At 40.6% G+C, this 15,392-nt stretch overlaps 1 protein-coding gene across 2 annotated transcripts in view; it reads right to left on the bottom strand.

Annotated features, from left to right (window-relative positions):
- The window catches only part of LOC129703572 (ephrin type-A receptor 3-like), a 269,335-nt gene that overhangs the window by 78,451 nt on the left and 175,492 nt on the right, over window positions 1-15,392 (bottom strand). For both annotated transcript variants that reach the window (XM_055646161.1, XM_055646162.1), the window contains exon 8: window positions 14,327-14,435. In XM_055646161.1, the coding sequence (XP_055502136.1) occupies window positions 14,327-14,435 (109 nt within the window). The remainder of the gene's footprint in view (window positions 1-14,326; window positions 14,436-15,392) is intronic.

Genomic DNA, 15,392 nt, shown 5'->3' on the forward strand with positions numbered 1-15,392 from the left:
TTGGATCTGAAATTCAATTCTTTTGTCAGTGTTTGATGTATAGTTTTTATCAAAACTGCATATAAATTGAGCGTCAGTGCAGAGATTATTACTGATTAAATGCTATTTGTTTGTGTTAACACTGATTCCTTGTATCTCTTTGCTAATGATGAAGAATAGATTAAGAATGATGGGGAATAGATTAAGGTTGTAATGGATGTGAATGAATTTGTTCTGCTCTGTGCAAAATGGAAACATTTGGTTCGAGATACAGTTTATTATACAACATGGGAATCCAGCGATACAAGCAGGATGTTGTCAGGACAGATACCTTTTGACTTGCACTGTGAGCTCAGCCATTGATTCTTGTCTTAGAGAGTGAATTGAATTGGGTGGCATAGTAGCGCAGTGGTAGAGTGACTGCCTTCCAGTGTCAGAGACCTGTGTACGCTCCTGACTGTGGTAGGCTGTCTGTGCGTTGTTTGTATGTTTTCCCTCTGACTGGGTGAGTTTTCACCCGGTGCCCTGATTTTGTCCCAATTCCAAAGACATGCACGTTTACAGGTTAATTGGCTTCTGTAAATTGTCCCCAGTGTGTAGGACAGATTTAGTGTATGGGTGATCGCTTATCAGTGCCGTGTGGGCCGAAGGTCCTGTTTCCGCGCTATATCTCTAAACTAAATTAACTGAATGCTGTTCTCTGACGAGGAGACAGATGGATCATTGTATGGACAGTTTTGGCTGAAGGTGTTTACAAATGCCTTTTACACTCATGTGCTGAACATCACTATCACTAAGAATGAGGGGGATCCTAAATGTTCTTTCAGGAAGTAGTCTGATTATCATTCAAGAGCAGCAGTGCTTTGATTTGGTCTGTTGATTGCAGCATCACTTATTTGTCATGTGGCTTGCATTGCATCCTTCTTTCTTTGTTTAGCATTCATGCAGTCCTGTCTTTGGTTGTCGGAACCATGTCATAGGTTTCAATGGCCAGACCTCAATGGCGTCAGAGGTTATGGGGAGAAGGCAGGAGAATGGGGTTAGGAGGGAGAGATAGATCAGCCATGATTGAATGGTGGAGTAGACTTAATGGGCCGAATGGCCTAATTTTTATTAATAATGACTTTACGACCAATGCTGACAGATGCACCATCAGCCCCATATATCTACGCATATTTCGGACAGTGCATGTTCAGTGAAAGGTGGAAGATGCTGATCAATCCGACTGCCTGCTTTGACACTGGTCAAGGGCAAGTCCAGCGACTCATTGTGTAGAGAGTTTGGACCCACTTCACACTGGCTTAGGTTTATTGCCACGTGTACCGAGGTACAGTGAAAATCGTTGTTCTGTTTGCTACCCAATAAGAAAATACTATGCATAAATACAATCAAGCTGAACTCATGTAGAATGAACAGAGCAAAAGAAAAGATACAGAGTGCAGAATATAGTTCTCAGCATTGTGGCACACCAGTTCCAGAGACAAAGTCCAATGTCGTAGAGGTTATTGGAGAGTGTCCTAGTTTATGGAAGGACCATTCAGAAGCCTGATTCAGAGAGGATGAAGTTGTTGCTGAGTCTGGTGGTGCATGCCAGAACTCTGTTTGAACCCAGGGATGGGGCCGGCCGATGAATTGTTGAATGGATCACTAATGCTTTTATTGAATAACTTGATTCATTTGCCAGCAGCTGTGGTGGGACTTCAGGTTTGTTCTTTTTTTTTTAAATCAAAAAGCACTTATGAATGATCCAGAGTCTTTAATGGGTTGTTGTACCCATCCACAGCATTGGATGTGTGGTGACGTTTATGGTAAGTCAGCTCAGCAACCACTAGTGGTGTAGCTGGAACTTTTATGACAACCCAAAAGTAATCAGTATAACTGATGTGGTAATTCTGAGCCTTTTAATTAGCTAAATGTAAATGGCCAAAGTGCTGAAACGGGATTTGAACTCCTGTTTAAGGATCACCGAACCTCAATGCCACAGCACCCACGATATAGAGCAGATACATAACACTGAAGCAAGTACAACTTAATCCCAACAGGAGCAGAAATAAGGAACTGCAGATGCTGGTTTATACCAAAGATAGACACAAAATGCTGGAATAATTCAACGGATCAGGCAGCATCTCTGGAGACAAAGGATGGGTGATGTTTCTGGTCACCCATCAGATAATACTACACATAGATACAATCAAGCTGAACTCCAATACGTAGAGCAAAGGGAAAGATACAGGGTGCAGAATATAGTTGAAACACGAAACATCACCCATCCTTTTTCTTCCAGAGCTGCTGCCTGACCCGTTGAATTACTCCAGTACTTTGTGTCTATCGTTAACCCCAAGAGGGGTTAGGTCAAACGATGCAATTCTGTGGCATAGCTTATTTCTCAGCTCACCTATACTTATCAAGTGCCAATTTGCCTCTAATCACCGCCAGGGAAAATGTAATCCGTTCTTAAATTGCAACTGAACAATGAACTGACAAAACCTAGTTGAAGCTGAAGACTAAAGCTAATTAAAAGCAAATCTTGGGAGGGGAACTTAGTTTAAGACTTTCCACAGGGAATTGAAGAATGGACTGAACTGACTGAAGTCAAGGATGTCAGTGTTTCATTTATAACTAGAGCCAGGATTTTGCCATAAATGCCATGTGCCTTTTCATGCCGTTTTTGATGATTTCAGGAAGATAATGCCTTTTTCACGATTGAGTGCCTAAATCAGTCTTTTTTGCCCTTTTAACATAACTTACAAGAAGATTTACACCACCGGGGAGAAACCCAGCTGTAAGTGGGTGTTAAGTGGTGATTGGAGAGGGGTGCGTGGGAAAGGGTCCAGTCTTTGCAAACTGGAGTCAAGCTGTGAGTATGAGTGAAGTGTTGGTTGGGGTTACTAGGGTTAAGTTTCTGTTTATGGAAACTGCAGTAGAACTCGTTCAGGTCATTGGTCAGCTGATGATTGTCCAAGGAGCGGGGAGGTTTCCTCTTGTAGCTTGTGATTTCTTGCAAGCCCTTCCACACTGAAGAAGAGTCATTTGCTGAGAACTTGCTCCTCAACTTCTCAGAGTACCTTTCCTTGGCAGCTCTGATTCCTCTTCTTAGCTTGTACCTGGCCTGCCTATAGAGGTCTGCATCCCCGCTCCTGTAGGATCTACCCCAGCAAGCGTCAAAATCCCTAAAGTCAAGTCGACGACTTGTAAAAAACTGAACGATTTGGTGAGAGTGTACGGGAGAGATATATTCTCTACAGACAACTGTGTGCTGTTTTGCAATGCATGCGAGAAAGCAATGAATCATGAGAAAAATATTTCATCTCCATGCATGTACAGACAGCTAAACCCAAGTTGATGGCAGAGAAACAGAAGGTAGGAAATACGCCAGCTTGTCTCCTCCCAACATTTAATGCTGGCTTCAATCGCAAATCTGAGTTTCCAAGTGATCTGTGAAACGCATTCATTGATGCTGGAATTCCACTGTCAGAGGTTTTTTAGGGAAATACACAGAGGAACATATATCAAGCGAGTCATCATTATGGAAAAATTATGTTGACAGCAACTTCAGCATTGTTGTACAGAAAATTAGAGATGAAGTTGCATGCAACAAAATATGGATCTCAATAGACGAGATAACTGATGCTGTGGGGAGATTTGTTGCCAATGTGGTCATTGATACACTGGAGGCAGGTCAACCATCAAAGGAGTATTTCTTGACATCGGAAGTATTGGATAAGTCAAAGAGCTGAACTATTGCTCAGTTGTTTACATCTTCACTTGCTGTACTTTGTACTTAAAGTTCCTGGCGATGTAGGTGAAGACATACAAGGAAAATGTGAGAGGGTGATTTTAACTAACAAAGATCTTGAAGAAATACAAAACACAGCTAAAGTTCTCAAAGGTAGTTGTAATGCACAAGATAGCGACATGAATGTAGGGTTTGTAGCTTGTTTCAGGTATGCACCAGTGACCTCAGCTGGGGTAGAAAGAAGTTGTTCACAACTGTAGCATATTCTGTCTGACAAAGACAGCATAGTTTAACACCAGATAATTTGAAAAAATGCTGGTAGTTATGTGCAACCAGGCAACTTTGGTCATTTAATGTAGTATACTTTATAATTGTAATTTTTAACCATATTTTGGTGGTGGAAATAAATGCCTTTTTATGCCATTTTTGTCAATAAATGCCTTTTTGCCAGCCTATTTCAGAGATTTTTAGCGCCTAAACATCCTGGCTAATTATAACACTGTGCAATCATTGTAAATCCAGGTTTCATCTCCTTGTTGTGCTAAACTGGTCAATTGTAGCTACTTTCTGAAATGGCAGGTCGAGTAAGTGTGAGGTGTTGCACTTTGGGAGGGTGAATGTAATGTGAAAATATACAATTAATGGCAAGACCCTTAACAGTATTGATCTTATCGAGGAATCTTTATGTCCAAGTCCATAACTCCCTGAAAGTGATAACACAAATAGATGGAGTAGTAAATAAGACGTATGCTTTGCCATCATTGCTGGAGGCATTGAGTAAAATAGTCAGGAAGTCATGATGCAGCTTTATAAGACTTTGGTTAGGCTGCATTCGGTCACCCCAGTACAGAAAGGATGTGGTGGCTTTTCAAACAGTGCAGAGGAAGTTTACCAGAATAATGCCTGCATTTTGGGGATATTAGCTCCAGGGAGTGTTTGGACATATTTAGATTATTTTCTCAGGAATGCCATAGAATAAGGGGCAAAATTGATAGAAGTATTTAAATTATGAGAGGCATAGATATGGTAGACAGTCAGAACCCTTTTTCCAGGACGGTAATATCAAATATTAAAGAACATATCTTTAAAGTGAGAGGGCAAAGTTAAAAGGAGATATGCAATGTAAGTATTTTGTTTTAACATAGAGAGTGGTGAGTGCCTAGAACACACTGTGGCGGGTGGTGGTGGAGGCATGGTGATGGTGACATTAAATACATTTCTGGATATATTCAGGGAATGGAGAAATATGGATATGGAAATATGGAGATATGTGTAAGCAGATAAGAGTTGGGTGGCACAGACATTGTGGGCTGAAGGGCCTGTTCCTCTGCTCTACTGTTTGAAATCTATCATGAACAGTATTCCCAAAAAATAATCAGATACACATGCTCAGCAAAGTTACTGCTTCACTGAGTTGGGATCCAGCCAATTCGGCATAATATTACACCCACTATCAGTGGAGATTAGAAATGGGAATATACATATTTGAACTGTGTGTGTATATATATATATATATATATATATATATAGTTCAAATGAAAGGTAGGTATGATTCAGATTTTTTTAGTTTAAAGATATATCGTGGAAACAAGCCCTCCAGCCCACTGAGTCTGCGCTACACTAGCACTATCCTATGCACTAGGGACAATATCCAATCTTTACAAACCTGTACATCTTTAGAATGTGCGAGGAAACCGGAGCACCCGGGAAAAACCCAGGCAGGTCACAGGGAGAACGTACAAACTCCATATAGACAGCACCCGTAGTCAGGATTGAACCCGGGTCTCTGATGCTGTCAGGCAGCAACTCTACTGCTGCGCCACCCTGATGAGGGTAGATTTCTTGTTTAAAGTACACACAACTAATTCCAACACTCAAATGAGATGAAAGAATATTTAGATAAAGTGGGAATCGATCCTTCCACTTCAACGAGATTCAGAGTTGTTGCCTTTAATGAAAAAGGGAAAGGTCTCTTTTGTGAGATGACGAGCATGAAAATGAAACATTGGGAAAGTTGCTCCATCCAGAATCCTGGATTGTTCATGTAGCTACATTAGTTTACAAGCTGGTATTAAAGTATCTGTCATCCATTCATGCCAGAGTTTAATTATTAAAATTATGTAAACTTTAACACTTAATACGATATTTTTATGTACAAAATTCCCAATGGTATAACATAGGATTATCATGTTAGTCACAAGTGCCCTAAAGCACTTCTATGAATGATGTCATTTAGACAACAATGTCATTAGTGGAAGCTGCACTGTAAAGGGGCCAATTTCAATATCACGAATTAGTCGGAATTGTGGTTGATTGGATTAATTTGCAAATGGCCAGAATTGGTCCAAACTGAACAATTGTAAGTGTGTTGTTTCTGTGATGAATGATTTCTGTGCACAGGAACAAGAATGTAAATTGATACCTCCATTATCACTGTGGTAATCCTGGCATCGGATGGACGAGCAGCTGGGATCTGTGATGGAAGCTAATCAAAGTTTAAAGAACAGCCTTTACAAAATGCCTGGTAGCCACAATACACTGGCAGCAGGGCATAGAGTGCAAGCAGCAAGTTGGTTTCCCATATCACTGAAATCGTTCTCAGCAATCAATCTCATTAAGATTTCCTGGCTTTCCCCATTGGAAGCCGAGGGGAATAATTGAAGTGAGTCTGTTTATCTGAAGGCATTGATTGTGTGCCTGGGTACCAGGAGCTTGCTCCAAATGGTAACATGTGTTTGAATTTTAGAAGCTGTGAAGGTCATAATGCTGTCCAAGCCCAATGCTGAGTATGCATATTTGGGGATCACTGGACAGCAATTAGAAGCAAGAATCCTGACATTTTCTCCTCCTGAGCTCCTAAACTCCTAAACTGTAGCACACACATAACCACTGCTGAACTGAGACTTGGAATTCTCCAGAAATTTAATTTATGAACTCTCCGTTGTATACTATCATCTAAAGATATACAGTCTTGGGTAAACCAGGGATTATTTTCTATGGCAGGTTGTTGTAATGGCTTTGGATTTAATTTTACTTTTTAGTATTTGCCTGATTTTTTAAAAGATCAATTCGTCATTTCCTAGTTTTTGTATATTCCTAACTATTTCTTAGTATGCGGGTACAAAGTTGGGATAGTTTTAGAATGCACAGCCAAGTTAATTCAGATTGGTTTTAGTTTGACAGCGAGCCACTTTCAATCGGTGTAAACCAGTGTCTGCGGTTCCTTCCTACACATTGCGTCTGCAGTTCCTTCCTGCATACTCAACCCCTTGCTGTTCAGTTAGAAACAGAATTCTTGACATACACAGTGTTAGCAGAACACTTGGTCTGCCATGCTTGGCAAAGGCTCCTATCCCACTCACCGATAACAGGTGTTAATTCATTTCAATGCCCACTAATCTGCAATGTAACACAAATCCATTAATAAGTCATAGCATTGTGATGCCGTGCTTGTAATTGAATGGCGTATTATGTATATTCACACATGATAAAAGACACTGATAGCCCACCATAAATTTGACTAACTCTTCAAAAAAAAAAAAAAACGATCACGTAGATGGTACAGCTCCACACCTGCAGTGACAACGTTCAAAATCTCTCCATAATAATATGTAATTTATAGAGATGTCATGGCTTCCTTTGGAGGCTGATTAGTACCTTCCACATCTGGCACCTGTCCAGAAGTATCTAATTATCTTTTTTAACTGCACTTCTTGCTCTACTCTGGATTCTGTGCATCTCCTCCGATGCTAATGAAGTAGGCCATTAAGATTACTCAGGTGTCCTTTTAAATCCAGCAAAGTTATGGGCAGTTCTGATTCTTTTGAACTGTGCTGATCAATAGGAGTGTCTTATAACTTGATTGACCGCTACAGCAAATCAATTGTAGCAATAGGATATGAAGCAGGTTTCTGTTTCCATTAGTTACATGTGTTAGTCAACTATCTTTGAAAACATGAATGAATGTCATGCTAGCCAAATCAATTGAATAGTTAATTTGTGCTATTCATCTTGAAGATTAAATATGCTTTATTAGCACTGTTGCACTTTCTAAAATACAAAGTACTTTACAGTTGAAAAGAGGTAATGGAGATTTATCTCTCATTGCCTGTGATTTGTCACTCTAAGTTTTAGAGTCAAACTCATTTGCAAACCACAGATTGAGTTCAAAGTGAAACATAACTGCACATGACACTAATTATTCATGGGTGAGGAAAGACTTGCATATTTCTTCTACAAACCAAAGTGGAAAATTACCCTTTAAATTTCCAATTTGAAATAGCTGTGTGATCAGCAATCTTCTATAAAAACAGCTTCAACTAAATACTTTTAAGTAAGGAGGGATGATTGCAAGTTCAGACGGACAATAATTGTATTCGAAGTTGCTTTGATGTCAGACTGGGATGTGAAGTGATAAAGAATGTGGAGGCAAAGATACCTTTTCTGCTTTATCAGTAAGCTGGGGGAGGGTATAAACGTTTGAAATGTGATTTATGTGGGGAGGAGGTTACATCATCTGTCCCTGATTAGAATGATATCAACAAATGGGAAGAAGAAGAATTGAATACATGGGATAGAACTTAATCTATAATGAAGGGAGTCACAAAGTGCTGGAGTAACTCAGCGGGACAGGCAGCGTCTCTGGAGAGAAGCAATGGGTGACGTTTCTGGTCGAGACCCTTCTTCAGACTGATGCCAGGGGATTAGGTGGGACAGAGATAGAATGTAGTCGGAGACAGTAAGACTGGTGGGAGAACTGGTAAGGGGGAGGGGATGGAGAGAGAGGGAAAGCAAGGGCTATTTGATGTTAGAGAAGTCAATGTTTATACCACTGGGGTGTAAGCTACCCAAGCAAAATATGAGGTGCTGTTCCCCCAATTTGCGCTTGGCTTCACTCTGGCAATGGAGGATGCCAAGGACAGAAAGGTCAGAATGGGAATGGGAGGGAGTTAAAGTGCTGAGCAACCGGGGGAACAGATGATTTTAATCTATATTGTCTGGTTGTTAACCTTAGCTTGTTGGAGCAACGAGATGGAGTGCCATGAGGAAGACATCCAAAGGCTTGAAAAATGCCTGACATTGCTTTGATTTAAAATATATTCTCTAAAAGACATAGCATCCTCTCTATATAATAATGACCCCTGTGTTACATGGAAGCTATAATGTAAACAGCTAAACTGAAGATGCACTTGATTAGATTTGTTTTTAAATCAAGATTTTGTTCATGGCTTGCTTTGGGGAGAGAGCAGGGAAGTAATCTTCCCACAGCAGATTATCTAGCTTCCTTCATGTTGCTTTATTAATGAGCCTTAACTCTGCACATCCAGTGTACCTTCCTCTGATGCTTCTGAAACGGCTCAGCTTCACAATTCTCCAGTGGGATGGTTGAATAACATGAAGGACAGTGTGTCAGCCTAGTGATCTGCCCCTTTTTTTTACATGTAACAAGCTTAAATTGCCTTAAAGATTGTGAACCAAATGCTGTTAAATACTACCATATACTAGTTCCTCATTGCATCATCATATTATCTCCATTTCCAATGCTGTTTTCACAAGATTTATTAATGCGGGACTGTGGCATAATGGTAGAGTTGCTGCTTTATAGCGCCAGAGACCCTGACTATGGTGTTGTCTCAATTTTGTACGTTTTCCCTGTGACTGCCTTGATTTTCTCCAGGTGTTCCAGTTTCCTCCTACACTACAAAGCAGGTTTGTAGGTTAATTGGCTTAGGTAAGTTGTAAAATTGTCCTTGGTGTAGGTTGGTGTATGGGGTGATTGTTAGTCAGCGCAGACTAAGAAGGCTGAAGGGCCTGTTTTTTTGCCGTATCTCAAAAGTTTAAAGTCTAAGGCATCCTTGCCATGGTCACATTTGCTGCATACCCCTAATTGTTGGAGCTGGGCCTGCTTCTTGAACATTGCAGTGGTTAGTCTGCCTACAGGTATAGTCTCATGCTTTTATATAGTTTAGAATTATGGATATATTGTGCTACTAGTTACATAGTGCAGTGGTCAAACAGCCACAAATAAATATTCATAAAGTCTGAAGAAGGATCCCGACCCAAATTGTTATATGGTTAAAACGTCATCCAGAGATGCTGCCAGACCCGCTCAGTTACTCCAGCACCTAGTGTCCTTTTGCGTAAACCAGCGTCTGCAGTTCCTTGTTTCTACACGAGAGATTCACCCTTGCTATCTGCCTTGTGTGAGGTACAATTCAATGATAACCTAGAGGCCTTGCTCTTCCCATCTGAGGAAAGGTCTAAGCCTTTGATCCACATTGAAATACCCTACTTGTCCATGCAGAAGGATGGAAGTACGTATTCACAAGAAGAAGATTTATTTTAATTTATTATCGGTTCTTTGGTATTTGGATGCCTTTGCCTAAGGCTGACATTTATTGCTCGTTCTCAATGCCTTTGATAAAAGGCTGTTGAGACTTTCCTTGAAGTGCAGCAGTTCTCCTGGTTGGGGCACTCTACCATATCTGGTGCTTTTCTCATTTTGAATCATAACTAGATAAGAAATTTGATTTTTAAAAAAGCTTGTTTCTAATAGTTATCCACTTTTAACCATTATGATTTATGTTTGAAATACAGCTGTCTTATAGCATCCGTATTTACTGTACCACTAAGAAATGGAACAGAACTAATGTTGATAGAAAAATGTAATTTTACTTGTTTATTTCCCCTGAGGTCATGTAGGTGGCTTATGCAAACAGGCAAATGAATGGACTTTATGATATTAAACAACATCAGTGCCCAAGGATGAAATGGAAATAACAGAAAGAAAATTACAATGGAGAACACTGGGAAAATTGGAATTAATTCATTGCATAATTATAATTTTTATTATGGCATCTACCTCCAGGAAGAAAATAAATTATTGTGGCAAAAATGCTAAATTTACTGAGATTCTTGAATTGTCTTTAATAACCGGAATATTGTTTTTAAAACTGAGTTATGTCACCTCAATCAGGCTAGGGTTTGCCTATACCCCCAGAGTGGTGATGGGTGAGTGTTTGAAAGACAGAAGTTAACATAAGTGTGGCACTGCTGGTAGACCACCATAGATCCTGAATTAATCCTGACCTCCAGTGCTGTCTGTTGGTCTGGATGGAGTTTGCACGTTCTCACTGTGACGGTGTATGTTTTCTACAGGTGCTTCGGTTTCCTCCCACAGACAACCAGGTTTGTGGTTTAAATGGCTTCTAAATTGCCCCTGGTGTGTAGTAAATGGCTACGAATGTGGGATAACACAGAACAATGCTTTACTTTCTATTGACGGTTTAGAAAAAGAGACCGCTGTTGGTCTGGATGGTATTTCGCTAGGTAGGATTCGCAAAAAGAACATCAACGTGTCGACTAGAATGTATTCTTCCTGCGTTTGATGTGGCAAAATTCCAGCTCATGTCAAGATCAGGCTCACGCAGGTCCACCGGTCTTCCAAACACTTGTTTATAATAGACGATAGACACAAGGTGCTGGAATAACTCAGCGGGACAGGCAGCAACTCTGGAGAGAAGGAATGGGTGACATTTTGTGTTGAGAACCTTCTTCCCCGAGTTACTCCAACTTGTTTATATCATACAGACTGTACCATAAATTGGGTGTTCAAGGAGTGGTCATAAACAGGAGCTGGAGATGACCTCTTGTGTACCTGGTGGTACAGATGGAGGGGATCATGACAGAAGCCCCCTCGTGGCAATCCCAGGAAATGACGACACAATACACTCTGTGACGTATCGGGCGACCAATTCTGTTGGATGATGACAGAAGCGTGCAACGAGCTACACGTCGTCTGACACACGAGCAAACGAGTGCAGACGGAGGAGGATAGGACAGACAAATACTTGGCTGCAGAAATTGTATAGCTGACAGGGTTTTAGATGTCTGTGGTGCTGGGACAAGTTCTGGGGGAGATTACAAAACCAATGGAGATGCAACCCACTGCACAGACCATGCGTCCTAGCAGGGAGATTCATAATGCTGCTAAACCATTTTGGTAGGGGATATGGGTACTGGGAAGTGGCAGTGGAAAGGGGGAGATAAATTGTATTAAAACAGATAGGGCCAGACTGAATATGGACAATAAGTGTAAGATAGTTTGCAGTGCATGGATTGAACATGGTTGGTGAGCTGGAGGTGCAACATGATTGTGATGTTATAGCAATAATGAAAGTTAGCTAAGAGTAAAAGGTTCACAATGGAGTTCCATATACTTCTGGATACAAAGTTGGTGAGGATCAGTGTTGATTAAGGAGAAAAATCGCAATGTTACAGCGCGGGCTGTATTGACCTAGTCATGGACAGATATATTTGGTTTGAACTGAGAAACAACAGGGATTCCAGAATGCAATGGTGACTTTTTTTGAAATGGATATTGGGGACATAACAGAGGTATACTAAAGCTGTGGAGTGATGATACAATAGGACTTTAACTATTGCAATATTCTAGTACTAACTGTGGGACGAGTAAAGGGATTTCTAAAACATCTTTGAGAGAACTTTCTTGGTAGCATATTTCTAGCTCAACAAAGGAGGAAGAGACACTGCAGGGAATGAGATGAGTCAAGTGGAGCACAAAACAATGGGGGAACATTTAGCTATCATAGTGTCATTAGAGTAGCTGTGGGGATGAATACATACTCCGCTCCAACGTAAATAATGGTCTATTAGAGAAGGGCCAATTTTAATGGGATGAAATACTGAAAGCTGGAGTAACTCAGCAGATCGGACAGCATCTCTAGAGAAAATGAATTGGTGACGTTTCGCGTCAAGACCCTTCTTCAGACTGAGAGTCGGGAAAGGGCAAGAAGAGATATGTAAATGATATAGAGAGATACAGAAGAAATGAATGAAAGATATGCAAAGATATGATCAAAGAAACAGGCTTTTAGCTGTGGGCTAGGTGAAAATGAGTTACAGACAATGAGACTCAACAAGACGACTTTGAAACTAGTGGAGGGACGGAGAGAGTGGGGATGCAAGGGTTACTTGAAGTTAGAGAAAGTGGAGTTGGAGTTGGCCCAGGACAGAAAGGTCAGTGTGGGAATGGGAAGGGGAATTAAAGTATTTGGCAACCGGGAGGTGAGGTAGGCCCGGGCAGATTGAGCGAAGGTATTCAGCAAAACAATCACCCTGGATCTGGATGTAGTACGCTGAAAAGCTCTAGGTAGATCATCACTCAGCACTTGGTGATACGTTTGGTAATGTATGGGATGAGAATAGATCTGGCCACGGTAAAAAGGAATTGAACAATGGAAAGTTTTAAAAATGAAGATTCTTCAGATTTCTGCTTAATCAATCTTTACAGAGTAAAAATACCATATGTTGAACCAGTCTAGTATATCGTCACTGCATCTAAGGCAAGTAATTACATTCATTCTGTTTCACCATTAACAACTTTGTCAATAAACTGCACCAAAAATAGTTGCTATCACCAAGTTTACAAGAGTTAACTGTTGGATTCAATTTACATGCAGAATGATAAAGAAAACAACATCTCAAGAATCAAACTTAAATACTGAAGAAACAGCCACTAATCCATGTCAGAGATCAAATATTGGAGAGTTTCAGACACGTAATTTTAAACTAAAGAAAGATCCTGACCCGAAACATCACCTGTCCATGTTCTCCAGGGATGCTGCCTGTCCTGCTGAGTTAATCCAGTGCTGGAACTTCTAACAGTGAACCAAACCAATGTGTGGTGAGATGAGATTCTAAAAGCCTTTTTCTAAATTACAGTTAGTAGCGTGGAAGCAAGTAAAAACCAATCTGGTTTTGAAAGAATATTCTCCAGGAAAACACCGCAAGTGGCTCTCAGATTGCGTGCTATCACAGAGTTTGTGCTGTTGAGGCCTGGTGCTCCAGCAGACAACGCTGGAAGAATCAGGAAGAAAACAAACACATTTCTATACAATGTATCTGAATACTGGGAAGCGTTTGGAACTTTCCCTCGTGATTTTAATTGCGTAGGAATCCATAATGACTCAGTCTGACCCTCAGAAAGAATGGGCCTGTATGGCACTTCTTACAGATATCATTTGTTACCATACAGCATCTTTGTTACTTTTCCCACAGAGTTTTGTCACCAGAGAATGTGAGAAATTTGGTCTTTATTCCTCCTTGTTGACATTGAGAACCAGAACTTAACGATTTGGCAGCTATAAGTTGAAAAGTCATTCACTCCAGACTTATTAACTCTTATAAACCTTGCTCAAGTTTATCTTCTCTTCTTTGTTTCCCCCCCTCCTTTTCCAATTCACATAACAGTTGTCGTAATCTGTCAACCCCAATATCCTTCAATTTTGTGTTTATAAAGTACCCCCAAAGACTTTGTCCAAGTGCTACCTGCAGCCGATGCTACGATGAGCTCCCATCGACTGTAGGGAGAAGCTCTATCAGGGTGGTTTTATATATCAAGTCTACTACTAGTGCAGCTCCAATCCTACAAATTATCTCCTGCTACAATACCTGGCCATAGCATGCGAGCATAGATTAAGAGACACGAGTAATATTTTGAACTGTTAAATTCACATTTCAAAAAACAAACTTGGACAAGAGGAATAAAGAATAAATTGAACAGGAAATTATCTTTTTTTTTTTCTTTACCTTCCACTAACAACAAAGCAAGTAACAAGGAATATCAGGAGGACTATCCCGCCAGCCACAGAGACAGCCATGATGGTGGGTTGGTTTGGATCATCAATAGCAAGCATGTCTAAAAACAGAGGAGAAAACAAAGCTTTAAGTTTATGCAACACGTTTGCTGAAATAAGAGCATTATATGCATGACAAAAAAAACAACCGGGTTAAAATCTGTCCACTTTGTAACATGTGAGGGAATGTAGAACTATACTGCTGTGATTAAGTCAGTGATGAGCATCATACAATGAGTATTGAATTGTTCCTTGACTTTAGAGATATAGTGTGGAAACAGGCCCTTCTACCCACAAGGTCTGCACTGACCAGTGATCATCTGTACACTAGCACTATTCCACACACGAGGGACAATTTAGAATTTTACCAAAGCCAATCAACATACAAACCCGTACGACGTTGGTGTGAGGGTGGAAACCGGAGAAAACCCATAGGGTCACAGGGCGAATGTAAAAATCTGTAGCGACAGCACACGTGATTGAACCTGGGTCACTGCGGCTGTAAGGCAGCAACTCTACTGCAGCGCCACTGTGCCGCCTTGATCTGCTAATGCTGCAATAGTACCAGGAATGTTCCAAACAGTGCTGGATGTTGCTCTGTCCCACCATTCATTCATTTATTCGTTCCCTTATTCACAGCAGTGGTATCTTAAAGCCTGTTGGTATCTAGCCAAAGTGTCTGGGGATGATTTCCAAATACTGCCGTTGTGAGTTATGACAGCCCGATCTGATGACTTTTACACGTGTGATGCTTCCAAGAACAACCCGGGTAGCAAGTTGCTGACCACCTCCAAGAGGCCTCTGTAATTCATGTACATCACGTACAAAAACACTTTCTCCTTCCCAAAAACATTTTAAATGTTGCTCTCTTGGATCCAAATCAAATCTTATTGTTTCTTTTTCCATTGCTACAACCAAACTTAGTAGAATTTTAGGTTGATTCAATTAATTCTCCACAGATTTATAGTCCTAATAATGAGCACATGTGCCTGTACGTATTATGCACTCTTTCCATGTCA

Source organism: Leucoraja erinacea, chromosome 14, assembly GCF_028641065.1.
Source record: "Leucoraja erinacea ecotype New England chromosome 14, Leri_hhj_1, whole genome shotgun sequence".
In the NCBI taxonomy this organism is placed as follows: Eukaryota; Metazoa; Chordata; class Chondrichthyes; order Rajiformes; family Rajidae; genus Leucoraja; species Leucoraja erinaceus.